At 43.2% G+C, this 26764-nt stretch overlaps 1 protein-coding gene across 12 annotated transcripts in view; it reads right to left on the bottom strand.

Moving 5' to 3' along the window:
• dtna (dystrobrevin, alpha) overlaps positions 1–26764 on the bottom strand; it is a 199490-nt gene that overhangs the window by 48234 nt on the left and 124492 nt on the right. For 11 of the 12 annotated variants that reach the window (XM_067979894.1, XM_067979851.1, XM_067979859.1 and 8 more), the window contains 3 exons: positions 15955–16042; positions 6175–6263; positions 1454–1567 (listed from right to left, as the gene is read on the bottom strand). In XM_067979894.1, coding sequence (XP_067835995.1) covers positions 1454–1567; positions 6175–6263; positions 15955–16042 — 291 coding nt within the window. Of the gene's footprint in view, positions 1–1453; positions 1568–6174; positions 6264–15954; positions 16043–26288; positions 26489–26764 lie in introns of those variants that run through there. The other variant, XM_067979893.1, reaches the window with a different exon arrangement.

Below are 26764 nucleotides of genomic sequence, written 5' to 3'. Positions count from 1 at the left end.
TGAAGAAGCAAATCATGTATTTATGACAGATCAGTAACAAGATTTCCTTAACATTACGGTTGCAGTCTAATGCAGACATGACCAGTTTCAGGAATTAATAGATAATATACAATTTTCTATTAGTGAAATTTGTAGCACAAAATTCAATATTCAATTGTTTTAAAAACATTTTTGAAATCGAATCACATGATGAATTAGACTAAAGGAACACTTATGGATGACATAAACCATGGCTTCTGAGCTAGGCGATGGGTGGATCAGACAGAGACTGAGCATAAACAATCGGTGTTTTGATGAGCTGAGTTAACTGCAGAAATATGAGCAGAATCAGAATAATCCCATTTGACACAGAATGGGTTTGTTCTGAAACCATTCAAATACAATAATCAAACACAAAGCTAATTTTTGTGCCCTCGAATTTCCTTGGGGATCAGGATAGGCTGCTGGCATAATAGAGGCGGATGGGAACTAGCGGAGACGGAAAACGAGCTGGGACCCAATAACACCCAGTCTCTGCTGCCAAGAAATTGACACCACAACTACATGTTGAGGCGGGCGGTACTTGTGTTCACCTTGCAGCCTGACAAATTTAAAGAAAGTAGGACTGCCAGGAGGGCATCATCCACCAGAATTCTCATTAGTCCCACCAACTGTGTCCCCAACGTCCTGTATGCCTGCAAGAAACAGTCATACAGTACCTGGCATGGGCAAAAGTAGGGACCACAAGAGTGTTCTAGGCTGGATTCATGGCCTGGAACACTCCAAGATGGAACTTCTGGCCCCAGTAAAATCGGCCCTCTTATAAAGGGGCTGACTTCAAATCTTTGGAGCTCTTTACCAGCTTAGATCACAAGTGGCTGACAAGCGGTTAATTTTGATGCCCATTTAGTGGGCACCCAAGATGTGTCGTTATGGAGCATGTGCCCACTATTACAATGTAAATGACCCCAGGATCTCTGATGGGGTTAGGTACTTCGGTATGTTACAACTATCCGTCATTGTAACTATTGCGGAGTAGGATCACAGGTTTTCTGGCCCCATATTATTTTCTATCACAGCGTATCACCTCTGTCCATTGTCTTTTAGCCGGAACAGCATAAGTGAGCTGCTCAACACCATGGCTTCTAGCACAAAAGCAGACTGTGTATTGGAATGCATCAACTAACTATAAGACAAGCAAGAGTTGAGACCCCACCCTCTTCTCATCCGTGTAAAACACAGCTCACATACTGTGCGCAGACTGCCATCAAAACTTAACCCTGCAACAAGCAGTACTGTTAAGCCAATATCCAAAATACTTTTTCTTCCCATCTCTTGAGTCGGAAGTGGAAAAAATTCCTGCTGCTGCAATAGAACATTTTAAAGAGAGAGAACTACAGCCAGCGACTGACCTCATCACCAGTCAGCATTTATCAGGCTAATTTTCAATTAAATTGCATTTTCATTGAGTTACCTGAGGAGCCGGAGTTCTGCTAGGAGGGTGGGGTTCTGTTGTGCCTTCTCAGGTGTGGGTTGAGAAGCCTGCTCGTGCTCAAGCCTCAATCTCTGTATCTCTTGCAGAATTTCTCTGACAAAAGACAAACGTTATTGCAGATTTAGATTGTCACAGGCAAATCAATACAGGACACAGGGAATAACTGCAGACAGCAGTGCCATTAGAATGTGTCAGAGCTTGTAGTCAAATCACATCAGGTTTTTCTAGCCAACAGGTCTTTGCATTAAAGTATTAGCTTGGTTCAGTTCCTGGCACTTCCCGCTGAGCTAGGAGGATTATGGAGCCACAGAACAAACTGCCCACAAACTGGGCACTAAATTGGTAATTTTGCTCGGAAGGGACACACGACAGCTGGTGTGGGAAATGGAAAATATTCTCACTGGTGCAGTAGACAGTGATCCTCTTTGGTTGACGATAAGATTAAGGTACAAAGGTGTTTGATAACTAAAAATGCCTAACTTTGAACTTATACCACATGGCATATAAATTTATGTAAATTTTTGCCTCAGCTTGCCTCAACTGGTACCACTCTTGCCTGGGGGTCACAAGGTTGTGAGTTCACATACTAGATATGAATACATAATCTAAGCTGACACTGCCATGCGGCAGTGAGGGACTGTTGCATTGTCAGAAGAACAATCCTTCAGATGAGATCATAAATGAAGATTCTTCTTTTCCCTTTCCCTCAATTTGCTGACTAGTACTCTCTCCATGGTGAACACAAATGTGCCAGATTTAGGAACATATTTTGCCTTGTTTGTAGGCCCAGACTAGAACATGGATCTCCATTTTCAAGGGCATTACATGTAAACAACACAAAGGATTGTAATACAGTTGAATGAAACAAAACCTTAGCAAACCTACGTGGATGCGGTGTAAACCCAAATACCTACATTTTCTTATTCAACAAATGAACAAAAAGTCTGGAATCCATGCATTTAAAATAAACTGTTGATACTTATTTTCCCCGTTGCCACACGCTGTTAGCATTACACACTCCCAGGTCACGTGTAACAGATGCCAAACACGGTATAAAGCTCTTTGTCCTATTTGGATTAAAATCAGTATATACAAACAGACACGCACATACATACAGTGACTTAGAAATTCCTTGTGGTGAATTTTGTGGGCCAACTGATTTCCATATCCACTGGAATAGTGATTGACACAAACCCCATGAAAAATGGTAGCAATGTGTTAGGGTGCATGGAAATTAGAGTGCAGCCTTTAAAAAGTCAGTTCTAGCAGAAGATTGAAGCAGTTGGCTGGGGGATCAACAAGTAAGTAAGAGTGCTTTGTTCAGTGAGTTGACTGGATGTCTCATGACTGTTTGTGCTACTTTACGAGACCGGCTAATGCAGAAGAACCTGGATGAGGCAGCCAAAGAAGGGATAAGGGCAGTTAATCAGAGAGAGCCAGCATGGATTTGTGAAAGGTAGGTCGTGCCTGACAAACCTGATTGAATTTTTTTGAAGAGGTGACTAAAGTAGTGGACAGGAGAATGTCAATGGATGTTATTTATATGGACTTCCAGAAGGCATTTGATAAAGTCCCACATAAGAGACTGTTAGCTGAGATAGAAGCCTATGGAATCGAGGGAAAAGTACGGACTTGGTTAGGAAGTTAGCTGAGCGAAAGGCAACAGAGAGTAGGGATAATGGATAGGTACTCACATTGGCAGGATGTGACTAGTGGAGTCCAGCACGGATCTGTCTTGGGGCCTCAATTATTCACAATATTTATTAACGACTAAGATGAAGGCATAGGAAGTCTCATATCTAAGTTTGCCGATGACACAAAGATTGGTGGCATTGTAAGCAGTGTGGATGAAAACATAAAATTACAAAGGGATATTGATAGATTAGGTGAATGGGCAAAACTGTGGCAAATGTAGACAAATGTGAGGTCATCCACTTTGGATCAAAAAAGGATAGAACAGGGTACTTTCTAAATGGTAAAAAGTTAAAAACAGTGGATGTCCAAAGGGACTGAGGGGTTCAGTTCATAGATCATTGAAGTGCCATGAACAGGTGCAGAAAATAATCAATAAGGCTAATGGAATGCTGGCCTTTATATCTAGAGGACTGGAGTACAAGGGGGCAGAAGTTATGCTGCAGCTATACAAAACCCTGGTTAGACCGCACCTGGAGTACTGTGAGCAGTTCTGGGCACCGCACCTTCGGAAGGACATATTGGCCTTGGAGGGAGTGCAGCGTAGGTTTACTAGAATGATACCCGGACTTCAAGGGTTAAGTTACGAGGAGAGATTACACAAATTGGGATTGTATTCTCTGGAGTTTAGAAGGTCACGGGGTGATCTGATTGAAGTTTATAAGATATTAAGGGGAACAGATAGGTTGGATAGAGAGAAACTATTTCCGCTGGTTGGGGATTCTAGGAGTAGGGGGCACAGTCTAAAAATTAGAGCCAGACCTTTCAGGAGTGAGATTAGAAAGGTAGAAGTTTGGAACTCTCTTCCGCAAACGGCAATTGATACTAGCTCAATTGCTACATTTAAATCTGAGATAGATAGCTTTTTGGCAACCAAAGGTATTAAGCAATATGGGCAAAGGCAGGTATATGGAGTTAGATCACAGATCAGCCATAATCTTATCAAATGGCAGAGCAGGCACGAGGGTCTGAATGGCCTACTCCTGTTCCTCTGTTCCTATGACACAGAGGCTGAGAAGAAGATGCCACAAATTCACAGAATCCAACCTGCAAATCCTATTCGATGAAACAGAACCTAGGAGAGACAGATTGTTGAGTGTTTATGGCAGGAAACGTGCTAGAAAGATCATGCCATGTGAGGGGGGGTGGCGCTGACAATGAGTGCCAACTCTCCCACCCCCAGGACTGCAGACCAGTGCTGCAAAAGTTTTAATGAGCTGACCAGAGCAGACAAGATAACACACTGGCCACTCTCCCTTTTCTTCCTTGGGCACTCTGGACACCAGCAAATTCTTCACCCTCTAAAATTAATAGCTATAAAACATATTTTTCACAGTGTACCCTGGTTACGGAGAACACTAACTTGGGATCTTACAGTGTGGCTACCCATTTCCACTAACAGCAACACTGGCACATCTCTTACTTCAGCTTTCCATGCCAGTTGGCACATACTCAACTGTTAGCCTTCACCTCACTTAGGAAAAAATGGTGCACAATGCCCATGAGAGGCTTGCCATTTGAGGGGCCATCCTCAACCCGAAGCACTCCACGTCCGATGAGGAGAAGACCATGGAAATCATGACGTAGGGATAGCACCAGGTTAATGAAGAAGACTTCCAGTTTTGTCATGACACCTCACAAAGTACCACACAACCACAAGCTTCCACCCCATTCTCCGTCTCCTTAATCCCAATGGGCTAATGCTCATCCACTCTTGGTTTGTACCCTCCTTACCTGCAGAGCACCACAGCAACGGGAGGAGGTATATAATAATGATGATGAGAAAGAAGAATGCAGACACAATGGAAGTAAAATACGGTATGGTGTTAATCTGATCTGATCCCGTCAGTTTCCCGTCGGACGGATTAGGTTAAAATTACCCTAGTCTCTGTCAGTAAGATGTTTAAAAATTATGCTTTATTTCTTTGCCAGCTCCTCCCCAGCTCCTTCAGTATTCTGAATATGTATCTCTAGTAATAGCTTTTCCATATTTCCTCAGACACAGTTCATCTTCCTCTGTAAAAACTGAGGCAAAATACTTATTAGGCATCTCTACCATTTCCTTACTCTCAAATACAAGATAGCTCTTTGTCTCTAAGTGGTCCAACCCATCCTTTGACTTTCCTTTTACTTCTTATGTATTCATAAAGGCCCTTGCTATTTCCCTTTATACTCACGGTCAGTCTTCTTTCATACTTTCTGTTAGCCTTCCAATTTCTCCTTTTGTTTCCTTCTATCTTTATCATTGTTTTCTTCGATATTATTCTCCGTATATTTAATATATGCTTCTATTAAACCTCACTTTTGCTCTCTATTTATCTAGTGAACCCCAGTCTTTGGCACACCAATTTACTCCTAATATGTATTTAACCTGTATCTTATGTATCTCATAATTAAATAATAGCTTCCACTGCCTTTCCATTGTTTGATCAGTCATTTTTTCCATCCAATGAATCTGAGCTAGGCTGCCTTTCATCAAGGGTTGACAATTCTGGTTGGACATATTCCTGGAGGTTTCATCACATGACTTCTTGCCTCCAACATCCTCGCTCCCACACACTTGAAATTGGTCATCCAATATGTCCAATCTCATGAAGCACCACCTTCCTATGCCAATCGGAAAGTGACAAGACTCGTCATTACCTGATTGGATGATTCTTCACTGTCAGTCATCAGCCTAACATGCAACATACTGATTAAGGAACAGTAAGAACCCATCCTCATTTTGACCACACACTTTTGTCTTATTCTGGCCTGCTTCAGGGTAAAGTTGCCATGATTACAACTTTATTATCACAGCAAACTTCTCTAAATTACCTTAAAATTTATTTTTTGCTTTTTTCCCCAAATTGTGTTGTTCTATCATCTCATTATACCAGGAGGGTTAGTTCTGAGATAAATATCCCACACAGAAATGTAGAAAACCATTATCCTGAAAAGATGGTAACATTAAAGATACATATTAATGAATGTGTACACAAAGATGAAAGGAAGATTGCATTACTTACCTATTCTTGTTTTCAAGTTCAGCAATCAACTGCCGCTGCTGTTTATTTGCATCTATGGTAGAGGTTAGATCAGAGGGAGCACGCTGTTGCTAGAAAGATTTGGAAAGATTTTTTTTAGGCTGCATCAAACATTTGTTTTTCAAGCAGATCAATGCACAAACTTATTCTTTTTCTTCTTTCATGCTGGGTACAAAAGTGGTATTCCTTCACAGATCTATCACTGAGAAGCTACTTTCTTTGCTTGAGCACCTTGAAAGTGTGATAATGGAATAAACTGAAAATATCGTCCATCTCTCAGTGCACTCTAACTGCAGATCGATAGAAAGCATTGGAGATTGGAGTCAAATATGGAAGTGACTATTGATTTGTCGGACGGCTCAGCAGTGATGTCAGCACACTCTTTAACACTTTCATTGCAATGGAGGTCACTTTTAAGGAAAAAACTACAAAACTATGAAGGAAAAATATTCTGTTTGCAGCATTAGGATTAGAGGGATTTGATTTAATTTTCACTTTACTAAGACAAACCAAGGTGCCAAGGATGTCACAGTGAAAACAGCATGAGAGACCATTAAAGATTTTATCTAAATTTGTTACCTGCCTGTAGAGCAGTTTTTGAAGTGAGTAAGACTTGAGCCCCGATTTTAACCTGGGATGGGAGTGCGGCGTGAGAGGACCGGGGCTGATGCAACCGGTAATCCGTCAGGCTCCTTGCCGCATGAGGCCTGGGAGATTTTAACACCCTGAACATATTTAAATGATTTAAATAAGTCTCCCGCCCAAACCCAGCAGGAACGACATGTAGGCTGGCCGACAGGAGCGGAATTTTGGGTGTTGGTGGACGTCACCGGGGACCCGAGGTAAAAAAAAGACTTGCATTTATATACCGCCTTTCACAACCTCAGGACATGCCAAAGTGTTTCACAGCCAATGAAGTACTTTTGAAGTGTAGTCACTGTTGCAATGCAGGAAACATGGCAGCCAATTTGTGCACAGCAAGGTCCCACAAACAGCAAAGTGATAATGACCAGATAATCAGTTTTCATCATGTTGGTTGAGGGATAAATATTGGCCGGAACACTGGGGAGAACTCCCCTGGTAAATCGATTGTGCTCCCTGTCCACAAGGAAATCTATAAAAAAATCTGTCACCAGGTTTTACTGGCAGGTCTAGAACTGGGCGGCCCTTTGTCTATCTGCAGTTAAAATGGTGTGCGCGTCCAGATGATGTCATCGAGCATGACTTTGCCACTGTAATTAGGCCCCACTTTCCTCGGATGAACAGCTGCCCAAAAGCGAGTAAAATTACCTGTTAAAATGGCAGACGGCGTAAACGGTTTGGGAACAGTGCGGTACGTTACAAAACTCGATTTTAATCCCCCCGCACGCGCTGTTCTCAGCGGGCGGGCATGGTTAAAAACAGGGCTTTAATTTTTGTTTACTTGGTTGATTTAAACAGAAATTCTAATTTAAAAGTTGAGCACAGGGGAAAGCCCTCTTGCCACAATTAATCTTTGCTCTGAGAAGGACAGTTCTAATTTACAAAAAATGTTCCGGGGAAGGTAATTAAAAGGATTCTGGTCATGGAACGGAAATTGGGATTAAGTATAAAAACATTGAATATCTTAAAAAGGAATCATTTATTTTTAGAAACTCAAAATATAGGAAAAAATATATTTTGTTAATGGCGTACCAGAAAATGTCGGTACAAAGCTGTATTTAACATTAATGAATGGGCCCAAACAATAACGTGCATTTATATAGCGCCTTTAACATAAACAAATGTCCCAAGGTGCTTCACAGTGGCATAATCAGACAAAAGTGGATGCCGAGCTAAAGAAGGAGACATTAAGAAGGGTGACCAAAGGGTTTTTTTTTTCCATTTGTTCATGGGATGTGGGCGTCGCTGGCAAGGCCAGCATTTATTGCCCATCCCTAATTGCCCTTGAGAAGGTGGTGGTGAGCCGCCTTCTTGAACCGCTGCAGTCCGTGTGGTGAAGGTTCTCCCACAGTGCTGTTAGGAAGGGAGTTCCTGGATTTGACACAGCGACAATGAAGGAACGGCAATATATTTCCAAGTCGGGATGGTGTGTGAATTGGAGGGGAACGTGCAGGTGGTGCTGTTCCCATGTGCCTGCTGCCCTTGTCCTTCTAGGTGGTAGAGGTCACGGGTTTGGGAGGTGCTGTCATAGAAGTCTTGGTAGTTGCTCCAGTGCATCCGGTGGTGAAGGGAGTGAATGTTTAGGGTGGTGGATGGGGTGCCCATCAAGCAGGCTGCTTTGTCCTGGATGGTGTCGAGCTTCTTGAGTGTTCTTGGAGCTGCACCCATCCAGGCAAGTGGAGACTATTCCATCACACTCTTGACCTGTGCCTTGTAGATGGTGGAAAGGCTTTGGGGAGTCAGGAGGTGAGTCATTTGGTGCAGAATACCCAGCCAATGACCTGCTCTTGTAGCCGCAGTATTTATGTGGCTGGTCCAGTTAAATTCTGGTTAATGGTGACCCCCAGGATATTGATGGTGGGGGATTCGGCGATGGTAATGCCGTTGAATGTCATGGGGAGGTGGTCAGACTCTCTCTTGGAGATGGTCATTGCCTGGCATTTGTCTGGCGCGAATGTTACTTGCCATTTATCAGCCCAAGTCTGGATGTTGTCCAGGTCTTGCTGCATGCGGGCACAGACTGCTTCATTCCAAAATTCTCTGGCCTCGGCAAAGGTCCCGGCAGATTGGAAAACTGCTAATGTAACACCCTTATTTAAAAAGGGTAGTAGGCAGAAGGCTGGAAATTATAGACCAGTTAGCTTAACATCTGTGGTGGGTCAAATTTTGGAGTCTATTATTAAGGAGACAGTAGCAGAACATTTGGATAAACATAATTTAATAGGACAAAGTCAGCATGGCTTTACGAAGGGGAAGTCATGTCTGACAAATTTGCTTGAGTTCTTTGAGGATGTAACGTACAGGGTGGATAAAGGGGAACCAGTGGACGTAGTGTATTTGGACTTCCAGAAGGCATTCGACAAGGTGCCACATAAAAGATTATTGCTCAAGATAAAGAATCACTGGATTGGGGGTAATATTCTGGCATGGGTGGAGGATTGGTTATCTAACAGGAAGCAGAGAGTTGGGATAAATGGTACATTCTCGGACTGGCAACCTGGAGCCAGTGGTGTTCCGCAGGGGTCGGTGCTGGGTCCCCAACTCTTTACAATCTATATTAATGATTTGGAGGAGGGGACCGAGTGTAACATATCAAAGTTTGCAGATGATACAAAGATGGGAGGGAAAGTAGAGAGTGAGGAGGACATAAAAAACCTACAAGAGGATATAGACAGGCTGGGTGAGTGGGCGGAGATTTGGCAGATGCAATACAATATTGGAAAATGTGAGGTTATGCACTTTGGCAGGAAAAATCGGAGAGCAAGTTATTATCTTAATGGCGAGAAACTGGAAAGTACTGCAGTACAAAGGGATCTGGGGGTCCTAGCGCAAGAAAATCAAAAAGTTAGTTTGCAGGTGCAGCAGGTGATCAAGAAGGCCAACGGAATGTTGGCTTTTATTGCTAGGGGGATAGAATATAAAAACAGGGAGGTATTGCTGCAGTTATATAAGGTATTGGTGAGACCGCACCTGGAATACTGCATACAGTTTTGGTCTCCATACTTAAGAAGACATACTTGCTCTCGAGGCAGTACAAAGAAGGTTCACTCGGTTAATCCCGGGGATGAGGTGGTGGACATATGAGGAGAGGTTGAGTAGATTGGGACTCTACTCATTGGAGTTCAGAAGAATGAGAGGCGATCTTATTGAAACATATAAGATTGTGAAGGGACTTGATCGGGTGGATGCGGTAAGGATGTTCCCAAGGATGGGTGAAACTAGAACTAGGGGGCATAATCTCAGAATAAGGGCTGCTCTTTCAAAACTGAGATGAGGAGAAACTTCTTCACTCAGAGGGTAGTAGGTCTGTGAAATTTGCTGCCCCAGGAAGCTGTGGAAGCTACATCATTAAATAAATTTAAAACAGAAATAGACAGTTTCCTAGAAGTAAAGGGAATTAGGGGTTACGGGGAGCGGGCAGGAAATTGGACATGAATTTAGATTTGAGGTTAGGATCAGATCAGCCATGATCTTATTGAATGGCGGAGCAGGCTCGAGGGGCCGATTGGCCTACTCCTGCTCCTATTTCTTATGTTCTTATGTTCATTATTTGAGGGGTTGCGAATGGAATGGAACACTGTGCAATCATCAGCTAACATCCCCATTTCTGACCTTATGATGGAGGGAAGGACACTGCCCTGAGGAACTATTGCAGCAATGTCCTGGGGTTGAGATGATTCTAACAACCACTACCATCTTTATGCTAGGTATAACTCCAGCCACTGGAGAGTTTTCCCCTTGATTCCCACTGACTTCAATTTTACTAGGGCTCCTTGGTGCCACACGCGGTCAAATGCTGCCTTGATGTCAAGGGCAGTCACTGTCACCTCACCTCTGGAATTCAGCTCTTTTGTCCATGTTTGGACCAAGGCTGTAATGAGGTCTGGAGCCGAATGATCCTGGCAGAACCCAAATTGAGCACTGGTGAGCAGGTTATTGGTGAGTAAGTGCCGCTTGATAGCACTGTCGACGACACCTTCCATCACTTTGCTGATGATTGAGAGTAGACTGATGGGGCGGTAATTGGCCAGATTGGATTTGTCCTGCTTTTTGTGGACAGGACATACCTGGGCAATTTTCCACATTGTCGGGTAGATGCCAGTGTTGTAGCTGTACTGGAACAGTTTGGCTAGAGGTGCAGCTAGTTCTGGAGCACAAGTCTTCAGCACTACAGCCAGGATGTTGTCGGGGCCCATAGCCTTTGCTGTATCCAGTGCGCTCAGCCGTTTCTTGATATCACGTGGAGTGAGTTGAATTGGCTGAAGACTGGCTTCTGTGATGGTGGGGATATTGGGAGAAGGCCCAGATGGATGAAGGCTGAGTTTGGTCAAAGAGGTGAGTTTTAAGGAGGGTCTTAAAGGAGAAGAGGGAGGTGGGAGACGGAGAGATTTCGAGAGGGAATTCCAGAACTTAGGGCCTAGACGGCTGGAGGCACAGCCGCCAATGGTGGGACGAAGGAGTCAGGGGATGTGTAAGAGGCCAGGGTTTGAGGAATGCACAGTTCTGGGGGATGGTAGGACTGGAGGAGGTTGCAGAGATAGGGAGGGGCAAGGCCATGAAGATGAAAATGTTAAATTGGAGGTATTGGGTGACGGAGTCAACTTGGGTCAGTGAGGATAGGGGTGATGTGTGAACGGGGCTTGGTGAAGAGTTTTTGATTAGCTAAATATTACAGAGGGTGGAAGATGGGAGGCTGGCCAAGACAACATTGGAATACTTGAGCCTGGAGGTGACAAAGTCAAGGATTAGGGTTTCAGCAGCAGATGGACGATGTTAGGATGTTGGAGTAGGCGGTCATTTTGATGGCATGAATATGAGATTTGAAGCTCATATCAATCAAATAGGATGCCAACATTGCAAAGTTTGGTTTAACCTGAGCCAGTGTCCAGGAAAGGGGTCGGAATCGGTCGCGAGGGTACAGAGTTTGCGGTGGGGGCCAAAGCCAATGGCTTCGGTCTTCCTGTTGTTTAAAGTGGAGGAAAGACTGAATGTTGGACGGGCAGTCTGATAACACACAGGCAGTGGAGGAGTCGAGAGAGATGGTGGAGAAGTAGAGCCTGGTGTCGTCAGGGTACATAGAACCTGACCCCATATCTTCAGATGATGTTGCCAAGAGGCAGCATGTAGATGAGGAAGAGGAGGGAGTCAAGGACTTGAGAGATTCCAGAGGTCTTGGTGTGAGGATGGGATGAGAAGCCATTGCAGGCGATGCTTACAATCAGATAGGTAAGAGTGGAACCAATTGTCCAGCCACACTGGGCTGGACAATGGAGGAGAGGCATTGTAAGAAGAGGTGTCGTTGAATGTGTCAAGGTTGAGAAGGATGAGGAGGTATAGTGCACGAGTCACAGAAGATGTCATTTGTGACTTTAATTAGTGCCATTTCAGAGCTGTTGTACGGGCAGAAACCTAATTAGAGAGATTCAAACATGGAGTTGCGGGAAAGATGGGCATGGATTTGTGAGGTAACACTACTTTGGAGGGGAAGGGGAGGTTGGAAATGGGGTGGTGGTTTGCAAGAGGTCGAGCGTGGTTTTTTTTTTAAAAGGAGTGTGATGTTTTGAAAGGGAGAGGGGCAGTACCTGAGGGGAGGGAACTATTTACAATGTCAGCCATGGGCCAGAAAAGAAAGTTGGATCATCAGAGGTTTAGTGAGCATGGTGTCAAGAGAGCAAGAGGTGGGTCTCATGGACAAGATGGGCTCAGAGAGGGCATGAGGGGAAATGGGAGAGAAACTAGAGAAAGAAATGGGTTCAGGGCAAGAGGGAGCCTTGGAGTAGGTTTGATTTGTTGGGCAAGGGGAAGGTGGGGGCGTGGGGATGCAGCAGAGGCAGCTGAATAGATGTTCTCAATCTCAATGACAAAGAAATCCATGAGCTCTTCACACTTGTTTTAGGAGGTAAGGTGCAGTGGGAGGGGAGAGGGGTTCAAAAAGAGAAAGTGGTAGTAGAGAAAACTAGCTAAGGGTTATCTTTGCATTCCAGGATGATGGGCAGTATGGGTGAGCAGCCCCTTACAACCCCATATACAGAGACCAAGGTGGTAAATCTACATTTACTTAAAGCTCTTCTACCCCACAGTGGTCATTTATCAGTAATAGTTTTTCTAATACTCGACTCACTGCAGAAACCACAGGAAACTGCATTACAGCTTTAATAATACTTATTTTGTAATCTTTAAATTTTGTAACAAATTTAACTTTTAAGATTCAGCAAAATTCTGCCAAATGCAATGGTTATTTTAAGAAAAAAAGACCAACACTATAGATTGGAAAAAAAATTTTGTTTACTGCATATGCAAAGCAAATTAAATTTTTTTAAAACTATAAAGAATTATTAAGACGTGTTCCACATAGATTTATTTCTTCTAAATTCTTATGGCTTGAATAGGTAAAATCAGGTTCCGGTGGATTATTTAAAATAAAATAATAATTTTCAGTTTATGGGACATAGCAGTTTTATGAGCCCAAAACAGTAACAATCATCTGCAAATATACTTCTTCATCCTATCACAAATCCATGCAAAAATATATCTGAACTTCCTAAAATATTCAATTCATAAAATGTTTTCATTTTTTAAACTGCTGATTATGGACCAGTTATGGTAGGGAAACTTCTAGAGACAATAATGCAAGACAAAATTAATTTTCACTTGCAAAAATATGGGTTAATAAATGACAGCCAGCACGATTTGTTAAAGGCAAATCGTGTTTGACTAACTTTATTGAATTCTTTGATGAAGTAACGGAGAGGGTTGATGAGGGTAGTGCGGTTGATGTGTATATGGCCTTTCAAAATGTAAGGAATCTTACAACACCAGGTTATAGTCCAACAATTTTATTTTAAAATCACAAGCTTTCGGAGATTATCTCCTTCATCAGGTGAGTGAGTGAAAGGTTCTCAAATTGCATATCTTATATTAGGCTGGGACACGCTCACACCAATCAAAGGTGTCGTTGGTGTTCAGACAGGTTAGCCACGGAAAACAGTTCTGAATACACAATGGGTCAGGTTACAAAGCCAGAGAGAGAAAGAGACCTGAAAGGCAGAGAGAGAGAGAGAGAGAATGTCCAGTTGTATTAAAAACAGATCACTTTTTTTTTTCCCTGCTTACGTGTAGCGTGACATGAACCCAAGATCCCGGTTGAGGCCGTCCTCATGGGTGCGGAACTTGGCTATCAATTTCTGCTCGACGATTTTGCGTTGTCGTGTGTCTCAAAGGCCGCCTTGGAGAACGCTTACCCGAAGATCAGTGGCTGAATGTCCTTGACTGCTAACGTGTTCCCCGACTGGGAGGGAACCCTCCTGTCTGGCGATTGTTGCGCGATGTCCATTCATCCGTTGTCGCAGTGTCTGCATGGTCTCGCCAATGTACCATGCTCCGGGGCATCCTTTGCTGCAACGTATGAGGTAGACAACGTTGGCTGAGTCACAGGAGTATGAACCATGTACCTGGTGGGTGGTGTCCTCTCGTGTGATGGTGGTATCTGTGATGGTGGTATCGTTCGCAGCAAATTACCTAGCTTTCAGGAGAACAGCATCCACGACACCACACAACTCTGCCAAGGCAACCTCTGCAAGACATGCCAGATCATCGACACAGGCATGTCCCAGCCTAATATAAGATATGCGATTTGAGAACCTTTCACTCACTCACTCACCTGACGAAGGAGATAATCTCCGAAAGCTTGTGATTTTAAAATAAAATTGTTGGACTATAACCTGGTGTTGTAAGATTCCTTACATTTGTCCACCCCAGTCCATCACCGGCATCTCCACATCAGGACTTTCAAAAGGCGTTTGATCAAGTGCCACGTAATAAATTTGTTAGCAAAACTGAAGCCCAAGGAATTAAAGGGATACGAAATTGGCTAAGAGACAGAGAGCAGAGAGTAGTGATGAACGGTTGTTTTACAGACTGGAGGGAAGTATACAGTGGTGATACCCAGGGGTTGGCATTAGGACCATTGGTCTTTTTGATATGTATTAATGACCTGGACTTGGGTGTACAGGGCATAATTTCAAAGTTTGTAGATGACACGAAACTCGGAAATGTAGTAAACAGTGAGGAGGATAGTACAGACTTCAGGAGGACACAGACATACTGGAGAAATGGGCAGACATGTGGCAGATGAAATTTAACGCAGAGAAGCGTGAAGTGATACATTTTGGTAGGAAGAATGAGAAGAGGCAATATAAACTAAATGGTACAATTTTAAAGGGAGTGCAGGAACAGAGAGACCTTGAGGTGTACATACACAAATCTTTTTGAAGGTGGCTGGACAAGTTGAGAAGGCTTTTAAAAAAGCATATGGGATCCTTGGCTATATAAACAGAGGCATAGAGTACAAAAGCAAGAAAGTTATGCTAAACCTTTATAAATCATTGGCTAGGCCACAGCTGGAGTACTGTGTGCAATTCTGGCCACCTCACTTTAGGAAGGATATCAAGGCCTTAGACAGGGTGCAGAGGAGATTTACTAGAATGGGCCAGGGATGTGGAACTTCAGTTATGTGGAGAGACTAGAGAAGCTGAGATTGTTCTCCTTAGAGCAGAAATGTTTAAGGGGAGATTTAATGGAGGAGTTCAAAATCATAAAAGGTTTTGATAGAGTAAATAAGGAGAAACTGTTTCCAGTGGCAGACGGGTCGGTAACCAGAGGACACACATTTAAGGTAATTCGCAAAAGAGCCAGAGGCGATATGAGGACAAATGTTTTTACGCTGCAAATTGTTATGATCTGCCTGAAAGGGTGGTGGAAGCAGATTCAATAATAACTTTCAAAAGAGAATTGGATAAATATTTGAAGGGGGAATATTTGTAAGGCTACGGGGAAAGGGCAGGTCAATGGGACTATTTGGGTAGCTCTTTCAAAGACATGATGGGCCGAATGGCCTCCTTCTGTGCTATATCATTTTAGGTTTCTATACCAGGAAACCAAGTTCCAGAAGCAGGACACACCACACAAAGTGGACTTCAGCACTGTACTGCATGCTTTGAAGGAACTTTAAAAAAGATAAATTTATATATTTGTGATGCTGCAGCTAATATTAGGCGGTTCAGCTGCAACACATTAAAAAAAGAAACTGAAAGAAAGCAGACTGTTTGGTTCACTACTTACTGAAGACGCTGCCTCAGCAGCAAGTCGTGCTGCATATCGTGCTATCAATCGATGTTCTTCATCTAGTCGGCTTGGACTGTCAAGGACACTATTAAGAAAGGATAAAACCTCTTTGAACTGGCTTCATTCATTTTATAGTTCTCAATCTCACCAAAGTTCGAATTTGTTTCAATGCTTTTTCCTGGATATTGTTGCTGTAACAACATTTCTTTCAAACTCAATACTGGCAACGCCCACTTACAGTACGGAAGTTCATTATGTTTCTTTACATTTATATAACCACGCTGTACAACGTAGGTGGAAAGATCCATAATGGAATGATACTGTACCAAACCATTTACTATTTGTTCCCATAGTAGACTTTAAGCAGAACATTTACTGGAAAAAAAATCAAGATTTGCTATATGCTGCTCACCATTTTTTTGATTTTATAGCTCAATTTACAAAACATGTTTGATCTGCTGATAAATTTCTTTGAGATTACAGTACATTTCGGAGCACGAATACGTTTATGTTAGCTCTTAAAATTCCGTTTATAAGTCTTTTCCAATAACAATTGTGATAAGACCTAGGAATTAAATAAGAATGGCCATGTTAGCTGGCCATTTGTGAAATCTTGTATTAGTTTATATTAATAGGGCTGAAAAATTGGATCCAAGTGACTAGAGAGACTGGAGAAGCTGATATTGTTCTCCTCAGAGCAGAAAAGGTTAAGGGGAGATTTATTACATGTGTTTAAAATTATATGGGGTTTTGATATAATAAATGGAAGAAACTGTTTTCACCGGTGGGAGGGTCGGTAACCAGAGGGCACAAATTTAAGATACTTCACAAAAGAACCAGAGGGGAGATGAGGAGAATTTTTTTTTAAACACAGCAAGTTGTTGTGATCTGGAATGCATTGCCTGAGAGGGTGGTGGAAGCAGATTCAAAAGTAACTTTCAATAAGGAATTGGATATATACTTGACAGGGAAAAATTTGCAGGGCTATGGGGAAAGAGCAGGAGAACAGGACTAATTGGATAGCTCTTTCAAAGAGCTGGCACAGACATGATGGGCCAAATGGCCTCCTTCTGTGCTGTAAGTTTCTGTGAATATATGAAATGACGGCTTCAGTGTGTGACCTGTATAACATTGAGATGCTGCAGCTATTCATAAGTGAAGCAAAGCAAGCATTTTCCTCACTTGACTCACGAGGGTGGAAATTCGTCTGGGCTCATTTTTGGGCCAACACCAAATCCAGAAAATTTTTTTTACTGCAAGAACTCACTTCGTAGTTGCATTACAATCAACTTGCAGAATTAAGAATCACCCTGCCTTCTGTGCTCGTTTACATATCCTAGCGTTCCGACGAAGTCTATCCATGGCGGCTATAGCTTGGAAGGTGAAAGGCTGCTGAACTTCCGTTGAGGACACTTCAGATGGCCGTGGTGGGCGATCTCGAGCAGCTTTGGGCCTTGAGGCCCTGCAGGCTGCGGCATGTTGTGTGGCCCGAGGCAGTCACGAAGTGTGGTGCAGTGATTGTAGGAGAGTGAAGGGAAGCGATGGAGGAGAGTATTGTGAGTAGTGAGGCTGGAGATGGTGCAGGTGTGAGAGGAGAGTAATTGAGCCGAGAGCGAGGATTCTTAACTTGACAACCATGATGAAGTCATTAAACTTCTTTCAACATTGCAGCCACGTCCTAGGAGCTAAGCTCCTGGCATTTACCTCTTCAGCCACCTCTTCCTGGACTGTCCTCCGCTTGCCAACCGACTGGACCAGGGTCTCCAAGGCTGCATCAGAGAATCCGGGGGTTCGTTCTGCAACTCTTGCAACCATTTTATCCCTTTGACAATGATTTCAGCATGGCGCTGGGAAGTCAGCAGGTGGGTGGATTTGTGCGTGGAGGACCCGGAGGCAAAGTGAGCACGTTTAAATCTGCAATCGTATCTTGATTGCAGGCAATTATCTTCTGGGTTGCGTGTCTCCAAGCTGCGCAGCCGGCCTACTGCACACCCGAATGACGCGATTTAAAGCCCACTATTTAAAGGACCAGTTGAAGAATGGATTTTGATGGAGAAATGGAGTCCAGGAAAGCAAAGTCTGCCCCAAGATTTAATGATGCCTCCCTGGATGTACTGCTGGCTGCAATGAGAGCAAGGAGGGAGGTAATGTTTCCAATGGATGGCAGGAAGTAACCTGGCTCTGTAACCAAAAATGCTTGGCTGTAGGTGGCAGAAGAGGTGAGCAGCAGGAGCCTGATGTCTAGGTCTTGAGTTCAGTGCAGGAAGCGTCTTAATGACCTAACCAGGTCAGGAAAAGTGATTGCAGTTGTTGATTCACCCACATCCTGTGGTGTACAACACCCCCCACCACCCTCCCAACCCCCTCCATCACTTTATGTTGGCACGCCTACCCCATCGCACAACACCTCACACCTACTTAAATATTGATGTGGAGATGCCGGTGATGGACTGGGGTTGACAAATGTAAAGAATCTTACAACACCAGGTTATAGTCCAACAGTTTTATTTGAAAATCACAAGCTTTCGGTGATTATCTCCTTCGTCACCTGACGAAGGAGATAATCTCCGAAAGCTTGTGATTTTCAAATAAAACTGTTGGACTACTTAAATATTAGCATCAGCAACCATCCTTCACTTTCTGTGCACTTTCTCAACTGCCCATTTATTCACCCACCACTGCCACTCACCCCAATCCTGATACAATGTGATGAATCTGTCTGATAGTCACTCTCTGATGCATCTCTTTCATAGTCAGCCTCACCCAAAGCAATGCATCCATCGGGTGAATACGTCACCCTCACTCACAGGTCTGGTCTTTCTCCCCTTGTAGGAGAAGAGTGCGCAAAACGCAAGGAAGAGGAGCAGAACTGGAGGTGGCCCACCACAGTGGAGGTGACAGATGTGGAGTTGGAGGCCTTGGAAATAAATCAGACTGTTGCATGCCTATCCATTGGAGATGAAGAGACTGGCAACCTGCAGATGGCTGGTGACAGAACTTTAACATTTCTCACACACATGATAAATTGATTTTATCAATTGTGTAACTGCCAGACCTCAGTATGGTCATTGGAAAGATTGTCACTTTTGCGATGAATGATTAATATCGCTCTCTGTTATCTTACAGGGTCTTCACGAGGAATCAGCAGAAATGGAAGAAAACGATTCCTCAGAGGAGCTCATTCCTTCTGAGGGTGCACCGACACAGGACATACAGCTATGCACCAGTGCTGATTCGGTGGGTCATGTTAGATAGTTAGTTGGGTTGTCACCTGGTGATTCACCACTCACAAGTGAACATGAGCAGACACTGGTGGCAGGGGCAGCTAAGGAGAGTCCGTGTCGGGGGGCACACACCTCTCCAAACTCTGCTCAGCTGGATGTATTTGCTGAACCCCGGGGGCCATCATTGAAAAGAAGAATGACAGAAGTACAGCAGCAACTTTGCGAGGTGATGGAAAAAGTGCCCCGCTCACTCTCTACAATAGTGGAGAGGATGGAGGAGCCCAACTTCATTGCTAGCGGATTGGTGGCACAGGTAAGTGCTAGAATATCTGTGATGGAGAGAATGGTAGCCTCCATTGAGCATCAAGCACTGCTCTCAAATGAGTCCATGCAGGCCATGACAACAACCGTGTGGACTATGGATGCCAACACGTCTGCCACCTTAAACAGGCAGTCAGATACATTAGCCGCGGTCTTACAACGTGGCACATCTGCTCACCAACCTGCTGGCCAGCAGAGTGGTGGGAGTGATATAGCGCTGGCCTGGGAGAGGGATGTTGGTGAAAGGGGACATAGAAATGCGGACTCCACTCAAAGCGCTCCCACATCTCACCCGTTGCCCCCTCCTCAACCAGTACCCACAATGCTGCCTCCTCTCAGGCACCAGGGAAGTAATCAGGATGATGACAGGGTCTGCCCCTGCACAGGTGCAGGTCGAGCAGTCGTTGGTGGGGCCCTCGTGGGCTGCAAAACCCAGAGGCCAAGAGCATTTCAGCAGTCAGGGCAGGGATCTGAGAAACCTGTCACTACCTCTGCTAAAGCCATAGGGATGCACCACATAGAAGTTGTACAAAGGGAAAGACTAAGCAATTGTAATGAACCAAGGTATGCACTAAGGTGTTTGATGAGCTGTCATGTTGTTAATTTATATATTTTTTTGTTATGGCACTTTAAATTTAATCATTATCACCACCACTGCCACGTCTTGGCCATTATTGAGACCCCTTTGTGAATTCGCCCTTTCATGTGTTTCATTAATGCCAAGACATGAAGACATGTGCCATCCAATGGGCATGTGTGCAATGGGTGTATGCGAGGTTGAAGGACTGTTTTGTGCAAAGACTTGGGGGGGGCGGGGGGGTGCGGGGAATGGGTTGGTGGTGGTTGTTCCAGGCGGCCTTAGTATTTCAAAGTCTTCAATTTGCACATCTCATTATAAGAACCTGTTAGAGATGAGTTAATCCCTGGCATCACAGGCAGTTATGTGCGCGGCTGCGCTGGCGATGCATTCCCCATCTTCATTTTCCTCCTCTTCCGCTGTACTGTGGAATAGATCCTTTGCACCTCCCATCCTGATCTCGTCAGCTTGAGGCGCTCCAAAATGTAGGTAAATTTGTCTGAACACAAGAATTCTCAGTCTCAACACAAAGAACTCCCAGCCAAACGTTTATCTGGGAGAACTGAGTGCCCAGCTGTAATACCTCACCTTTTATTGAGGTGTGTCAATCACTGGTTTAAAGGGTCAAATGAGCTTCGGCTGCAACTCGCCTCCGTTTCAATGGCGTGTTTCAGAAGCCACGGGAGACACGCTCAGGAGTAGCTAAATCCGGTTCTGTTGCAGAATCCACAAAATGTTAAGTACCTAAAGTGTTTCAACTACCTGAATTGGCCCTTTAAATAATCGGCCTGCTGGCTTTAAGTGCTGGTGGGTTTCTGTTGTGCGCGCGCTTCATAACGCGCCTGGGTTAAACCTGGAAGTGGGCGCATTGGAGCTGGGATGCGATCCCGCTCCAAAAAGCTGCTACTTTAATCTCGAACCCAACCCCAACCCACCTGTTCTTGGGGGTTAAAATTACTCCCCTGGTGTCTGCAGCCAGAATGCACCTCCCCTTTAAGAAGTGCAGGCTGCCTCCAAGTGGCGTCAGTGAAGTTTGATTTCCTGTCCCCGCAAACAGGCACACAGCAATGAGCAGCGCTGGCTGCACGCCTGACTCAGTGTTCTGAGCTGCAACCACGTGAACAGGCGTGTGAAACGCAGTGTTATCCCATTTGGGGGGGCGATTGAATATGAACCTGTCTGCTACAGAGCTGGCATTGTACAGTAAAAAAACACCAACAAAAGACAAATGTATGTATAAAATTACATTTTCTTTTATTGCAAGTCTTATATTGAACTTTCTCGTCTACGGAAACAAAACATACTGCAAAATTAAACAGAACCTAAATGGAAGCGTAGGAGTAAACGGCTTTGATGGCTCAATATTTAGAACATAAGCAAGGGTCAAATTCAACTAAGAAAAAATTGTTGAGCACAAGTTCTGGAAAGAGAAAGATAACATACCTTTGAGGTATGTCAGTGCTTTTGGTCTTCAGCCAAGAAAGCAGGAAGACCTAAAGGCCATCTGATTTGAGTGTAGAAAGTGGCAACCCTAGAATGGCAGAAGCTCGGACGCAGCTGTAAGATGCTGGCATTTCAGACAGCCGTTTTGAGTGTACAAACTCGGTTGAGGAGGATCCAATGGCTATAACTATCATAGCCCTTGCTCAAAAATCAGTATCCGGGATATTTGGCAATTTATTTTAATTCATAACAAGTTAATTTTATTTTTACTTCCATAAATCACAATACTGTAATTCGGGAGGCTCAGACAAGTGCTAAACGGCCTGAGAAGTGGTAATTAACATGTTTGTTTATGACATTTATCTTCCCTAACACAGTTCTGAAGATAATCACTGCCACAAACAAAATGTCTGCCAGACCTGCCGCAAATATTACAGATAGTTGCTTCTAGGCTGACATTTCAGGTAGTACTAAGGGAGTGTTGCATTGTCAGAGGAGTCAACTTTTGGATGAGATATTAAACAGGCTCAGCTGTTCATTTGAACATGAAATATCCCTTGGCGTTATTCAAGAAAGAGCAGGGAAAGCATACTGGCTAATGTTTCTCCCTCAACCAACACCACTAAAACAGATTTACTAGTCCAGTGTTGGTCAATAGAAATTGCTGACTAGCCACAAGTGTGACTACGGCAACACCACTTTAGTCACATACACTAATTTTAGTAAACAAAATCCTTACATACACTTGCACGATACAGGAAAATGTACTTCACAGGTGTATATTTACTTGAGAAACATCTACCACTAACCAAGGAAGTAAAGCATTCACAACGATCAAAAACACTCACACACCGCTTATTGTCTTTTACAAACAAATGCACAAAAAGGTTAGAGTATACATGCACATGCCATGCCAATGAGTATTGAGATCACACGCTCAATGATGATGTCTATTACTCAACTTTTATTTACCAATCAGAAATGCAATTAGCCACATGTGGGTTCCCAATTAGCCACATGTAGCTCGAGGCTGATGTATTAGACAACATTGAACTAGTCATTGGGGTAGAAGTTGGACCTTGATGCACCTGTTTTACAGGTGCAAAACTGGGGCAAAAGGGCCATGCCAAAGGACGTCTGACCTGATACTGGGTCAGCCAATTTTTCAGGCATTCCTGGCGACCTACTATAATAGGTGTTGGCACCTCTACTTAAGTAAATGAGAGGCTCAACGCCTGTTTTAGGCCCCCTCTCCGAAATTCGATATTGCAGAGTGGGAACATAGAAAAAAACATAGAAAATAGGAGCAAGAGTAGGCCATTCGGCCCTGCTCCGCCATTCAAAATGATCATGGCTGATCGTCGAACTCAGTACCCTGTTCCCCCTTTTTCCCCATATCCCTTGATCCCTTTAGCATTAAGAAATATATCTATCTCCTTCTTGATTACGTCTAATGACTCGACCTCCACTGCTTTCTGTGGTAGAGAATTCCACAGGTTCACCACCCTCTGAGTGAAGAAATTTCTCCTCATCTCGGTTCTAAATGGCATACCCCATATCCTGAGACTGTGACCCCTGGTTCTGGAACATCCTCCCTGCATCTAGTCTGTCTAGTCCTGTTAGAATTTTATATGTTTTGATGAGATCACCTCTCATTTTTCTAAACTCTAGTGAATATTGGCCTAATCGACCCCATCTCTCCTCATACGTCAGTCCTGCCATCCCAGGTCTCAGTCTGGTAAAACTTTGTTGCACTCCCTCCATGGCAAGAACATCCTTCCTCAGATAAGGAGACCAAAACTGCACGCAATACTCCAGATGTGGTCTCACCAAGGCCCTGTATAACTGCAGTAAGACATCCCTGCTCCTGTACTCAAATCCTCTTGCAACGAAGGCCAACATACCATTCGCCTTCCTAACTGCACCTGAATGTTTGCTTTCAGCGACTGGTGTACAAGGACACTCAGGTCTCGTTGCACCTCCCCTTTTCCCAATCTATCACCAGTCAGATAATAATCAGCCTTTCTGTTTTTACAACCAAAGTGGATAACCTCACATTTATCCACATTATACTGCATCTGCCATGTTCTTGCCCACTCACCCAACTTGTCTAAATCACATTGGAGCCTCTTTGCATTCTCCTCACAGCTCACATTCCACCCCAGCTTTGTGTCGTCTGCAAACTTGGAAATGTTACATTTAGTTCCTTCATCCAAATCATTGATATATATTGTGAATAGCTGGGGCCCAAGCACTGATCCCTGCAGTACCCCACTAGTCACTACCTGCCACCCGGAAAAATTCCTACTCTCTGTTTCCTGTCTGTCAACCAATTCTCAATCCATACCAGTATATTCCCCCCAATCCCATATGATTTAATTTTGCACACTAACCTCTTGTGTGGGACCTTATCAAAAGCCTTCTGAAAATCCAAATATACCACATCCACTGGTTCTCCCCTATCTATTCTACTAGTTACATCCTCAAAAAAACTCTAGTAGATTTGTTAAGCATGATTTCTCTTTCATAAACCCATGCTGACTTTGTCCAATCCCGTTAATGCCTTCCAAGTGTTCTGTTATCATATCTTTTATAATAGACTCTAGCATTTTCCCCACTACTGGTTAACTGGTCTGCAATTCCCTGTTTTTTCTCTCCCTCCTTTTTTAAAATGGTGGGGTTACATTTGCCACCCTCCAATCTGTAGGAACTGTTCCAGAGTCTATAGAATTTTGGAAGATGATCACCAATACATCCATTATTTCCAGGGCCACTTCCTTTAGTACTCTGGGCCAGCTCTGCTTGGGATTCTTACGCAGTCGCTGGCTGGCCTACACCGAAAAGCAAGTTTGAATTATTTTTTAAAATGCAAGATATATGTGAAACCAGGAGGAGGAGTACTTCCCCGACTACACAGCAGACTGATCCCAGCGTTTCCGCTGGTTGCCGCACCAGCCCCTCCTCCCGGGACATACCATAGGGCCGTTGCTGGCCCAGCAAGTGGCCTGATACTTATTTCTTCAAATGGGCAAGCTGCCTGTGGAGGTGCAAAGGCGCCTGCAGCTCCCCCAATTAATATTAGAGGCCCGAGGCCAATTTTGGGTCGGCCTCGGACCTGAATTTTCAGGCATGCGTTTCAGCTGCATTGCCACCTTTGCATCTGAAACCGGGTGCCAACAAATTTATACCTCTATCTCATTTGTTGATTGTGGCGCCTTGGTGTATGCAAATTGGCTGTGACATAACAACAGTGACTGCACTTCAAAAGTACCTCATTGGTTGTGAAACACTTTGGGAAGGCATGAGAATGTAAAAAAAGCACTATATGAATGCAAACTTTTTTTTCTTCCTCAATCAAGGAAGTCATCAGAACACCAGTGTCTAACTACAACTTAAAACCATTGCATTTTAATTTTTTTAATTACAAAGTTTACTAGCCTTCATTTGTTCCTATGTTGGGGTGCTATGCTTCGAGCATGAATATTCCAAAATAGCTGCTACCACACTCAAAATGGTGAGCAAAGCTGCCTGCTGCAAATAAACTGAATTTTAAGCTATAATCATTTCCTCCACATGTATGTAATGCTGCTCTGTCTCATACGGCAGCAATGAAACCAAACTTTTTGAACTCAATACTTGTGGTAGAACTGTCATCATGCAGAGGTACGAGACTGTCTGTAAATCTGTCATTAATCCACATTTTCATTGGCTTCATTTTTTTTTTTATCAGGAGCATCCATGGCTGTATGGCTTAAATATGGAACTTAAAAATGTAAATGAACTTTTAATAACAAAATGTTGACTAAAAATGTGCTAATGCTTTATATCCACTGTTCTATCACCCTTACACAAAGGGGATAGCCAACAAGAAAATTGCAGTTCACTTCTGTAGTCACAATGTCTTTTTATTATGATTTGATGGCTAGATGGACTAATGTCTTTTTTTAAATGGACTGTCCTGACAGAATGCCTATTCATTTAAATTGTATAAATAACGCACTTCCAAAAATGAAACTGAACTCAGCAGATCTCTGATGGTTTACAGTAAGAATATGGCAAGAGTTTTCCTGTACTAACTCTAATTACCAAATCATCCTTTATTCTGGGGGTTTTCAATGTCACTTTAAACTATTACTACAATATAGCTGAAATATAGCTGTGGTTAAGATCAACCTGCAATTTTCTGATCAGTGTAGAAAGAGCTTTTGTACAGACATACAATCTACATAACCATCACAACTCGCTGGTCTACGGTAAAATATTTACGGCCATAAATTTTAAATTTACAATCTAATATAGTTGGCTAGAATTTTTATGACAACAAAGTTTCTGTACACTACTTTTGCTGACATGGCACTACTAGCTAATGGAATAAATTTGTAAATTTAGTAACAATGTGCCATGATTTGTTGTATTTTATTAATTACAAGGTTACACAATTCACAGTCAATAATTAGGGAATGCAAAATATGAACTTGGCATGTGTTTTAAGAGAATAATTCTCATTAATGCCTGAAAAATGAGTTTATCTTTATATAGTTATTCCCCTAGGTTTCACTGTTGCAGTAGTATTAAGTTTGTCAGTTTGATAAAAAAAATAATTTAGAATGGGTATACCACCAAGCTAATTTGCAATATTTACATCAAACTGAGCTGGAGAGAAAGAAGGGATTAAGTAATATGGTGAAAAGAGAGAGTGGGAAGGGGGGAGTTGATCTATGAAAAATGGAGATTTCTTCGATAAATGCACTTTTGGATGTCCTCTCACTTTTTTGTTTGATGATGCATCAACATGCTGTAATGTTGAGTGGTTTCTCACACAGTGAGCTTCTGATCTTGCCTGATCGGTTGGTAGGATGTGGCAACCAGAACTTGTTCCTCAAAGTTCTCATATCCGTACGTGAAGCTGAGGCTACTTGTAGGGGTCAGTCTGCATGATCACTTTTCCTTGTACAAATGTGATTTCCTTGTACAGATGTGAAAGAACCATAGTTATGAAGGCCTTCGTTATGTACGAATACAAATCAGTAACAGGGTAAATTATTTACTTAAGGTGCATTTATTTTAGGTCAATGCTTAAAACATAAACTTATGTTGCTTTTCTCTTTGTTTCTGCCATTTCAATCATGGTTTCTCTCCCCACTTCTCTTATGTTTGTTTTTCTCTCTTTCTCAGTAAAGTATTTAGATAATATACAAATGGATCTCCTATGCCATTGTTCACTATCAGTTGGAGAATACAC

This window comes from Heptranchias perlo, chromosome 3 (assembly GCF_035084215.1).
Source record: "Heptranchias perlo isolate sHepPer1 chromosome 3, sHepPer1.hap1, whole genome shotgun sequence".
Classification (NCBI taxonomy): Eukaryota; Metazoa; Chordata; class Chondrichthyes; order Hexanchiformes; family Hexanchidae; genus Heptranchias; species Heptranchias perlo.
Note: the sequence above shows the minus strand (reverse complement) of the source record. Positions and strands in the feature narration are given on the sequence as shown.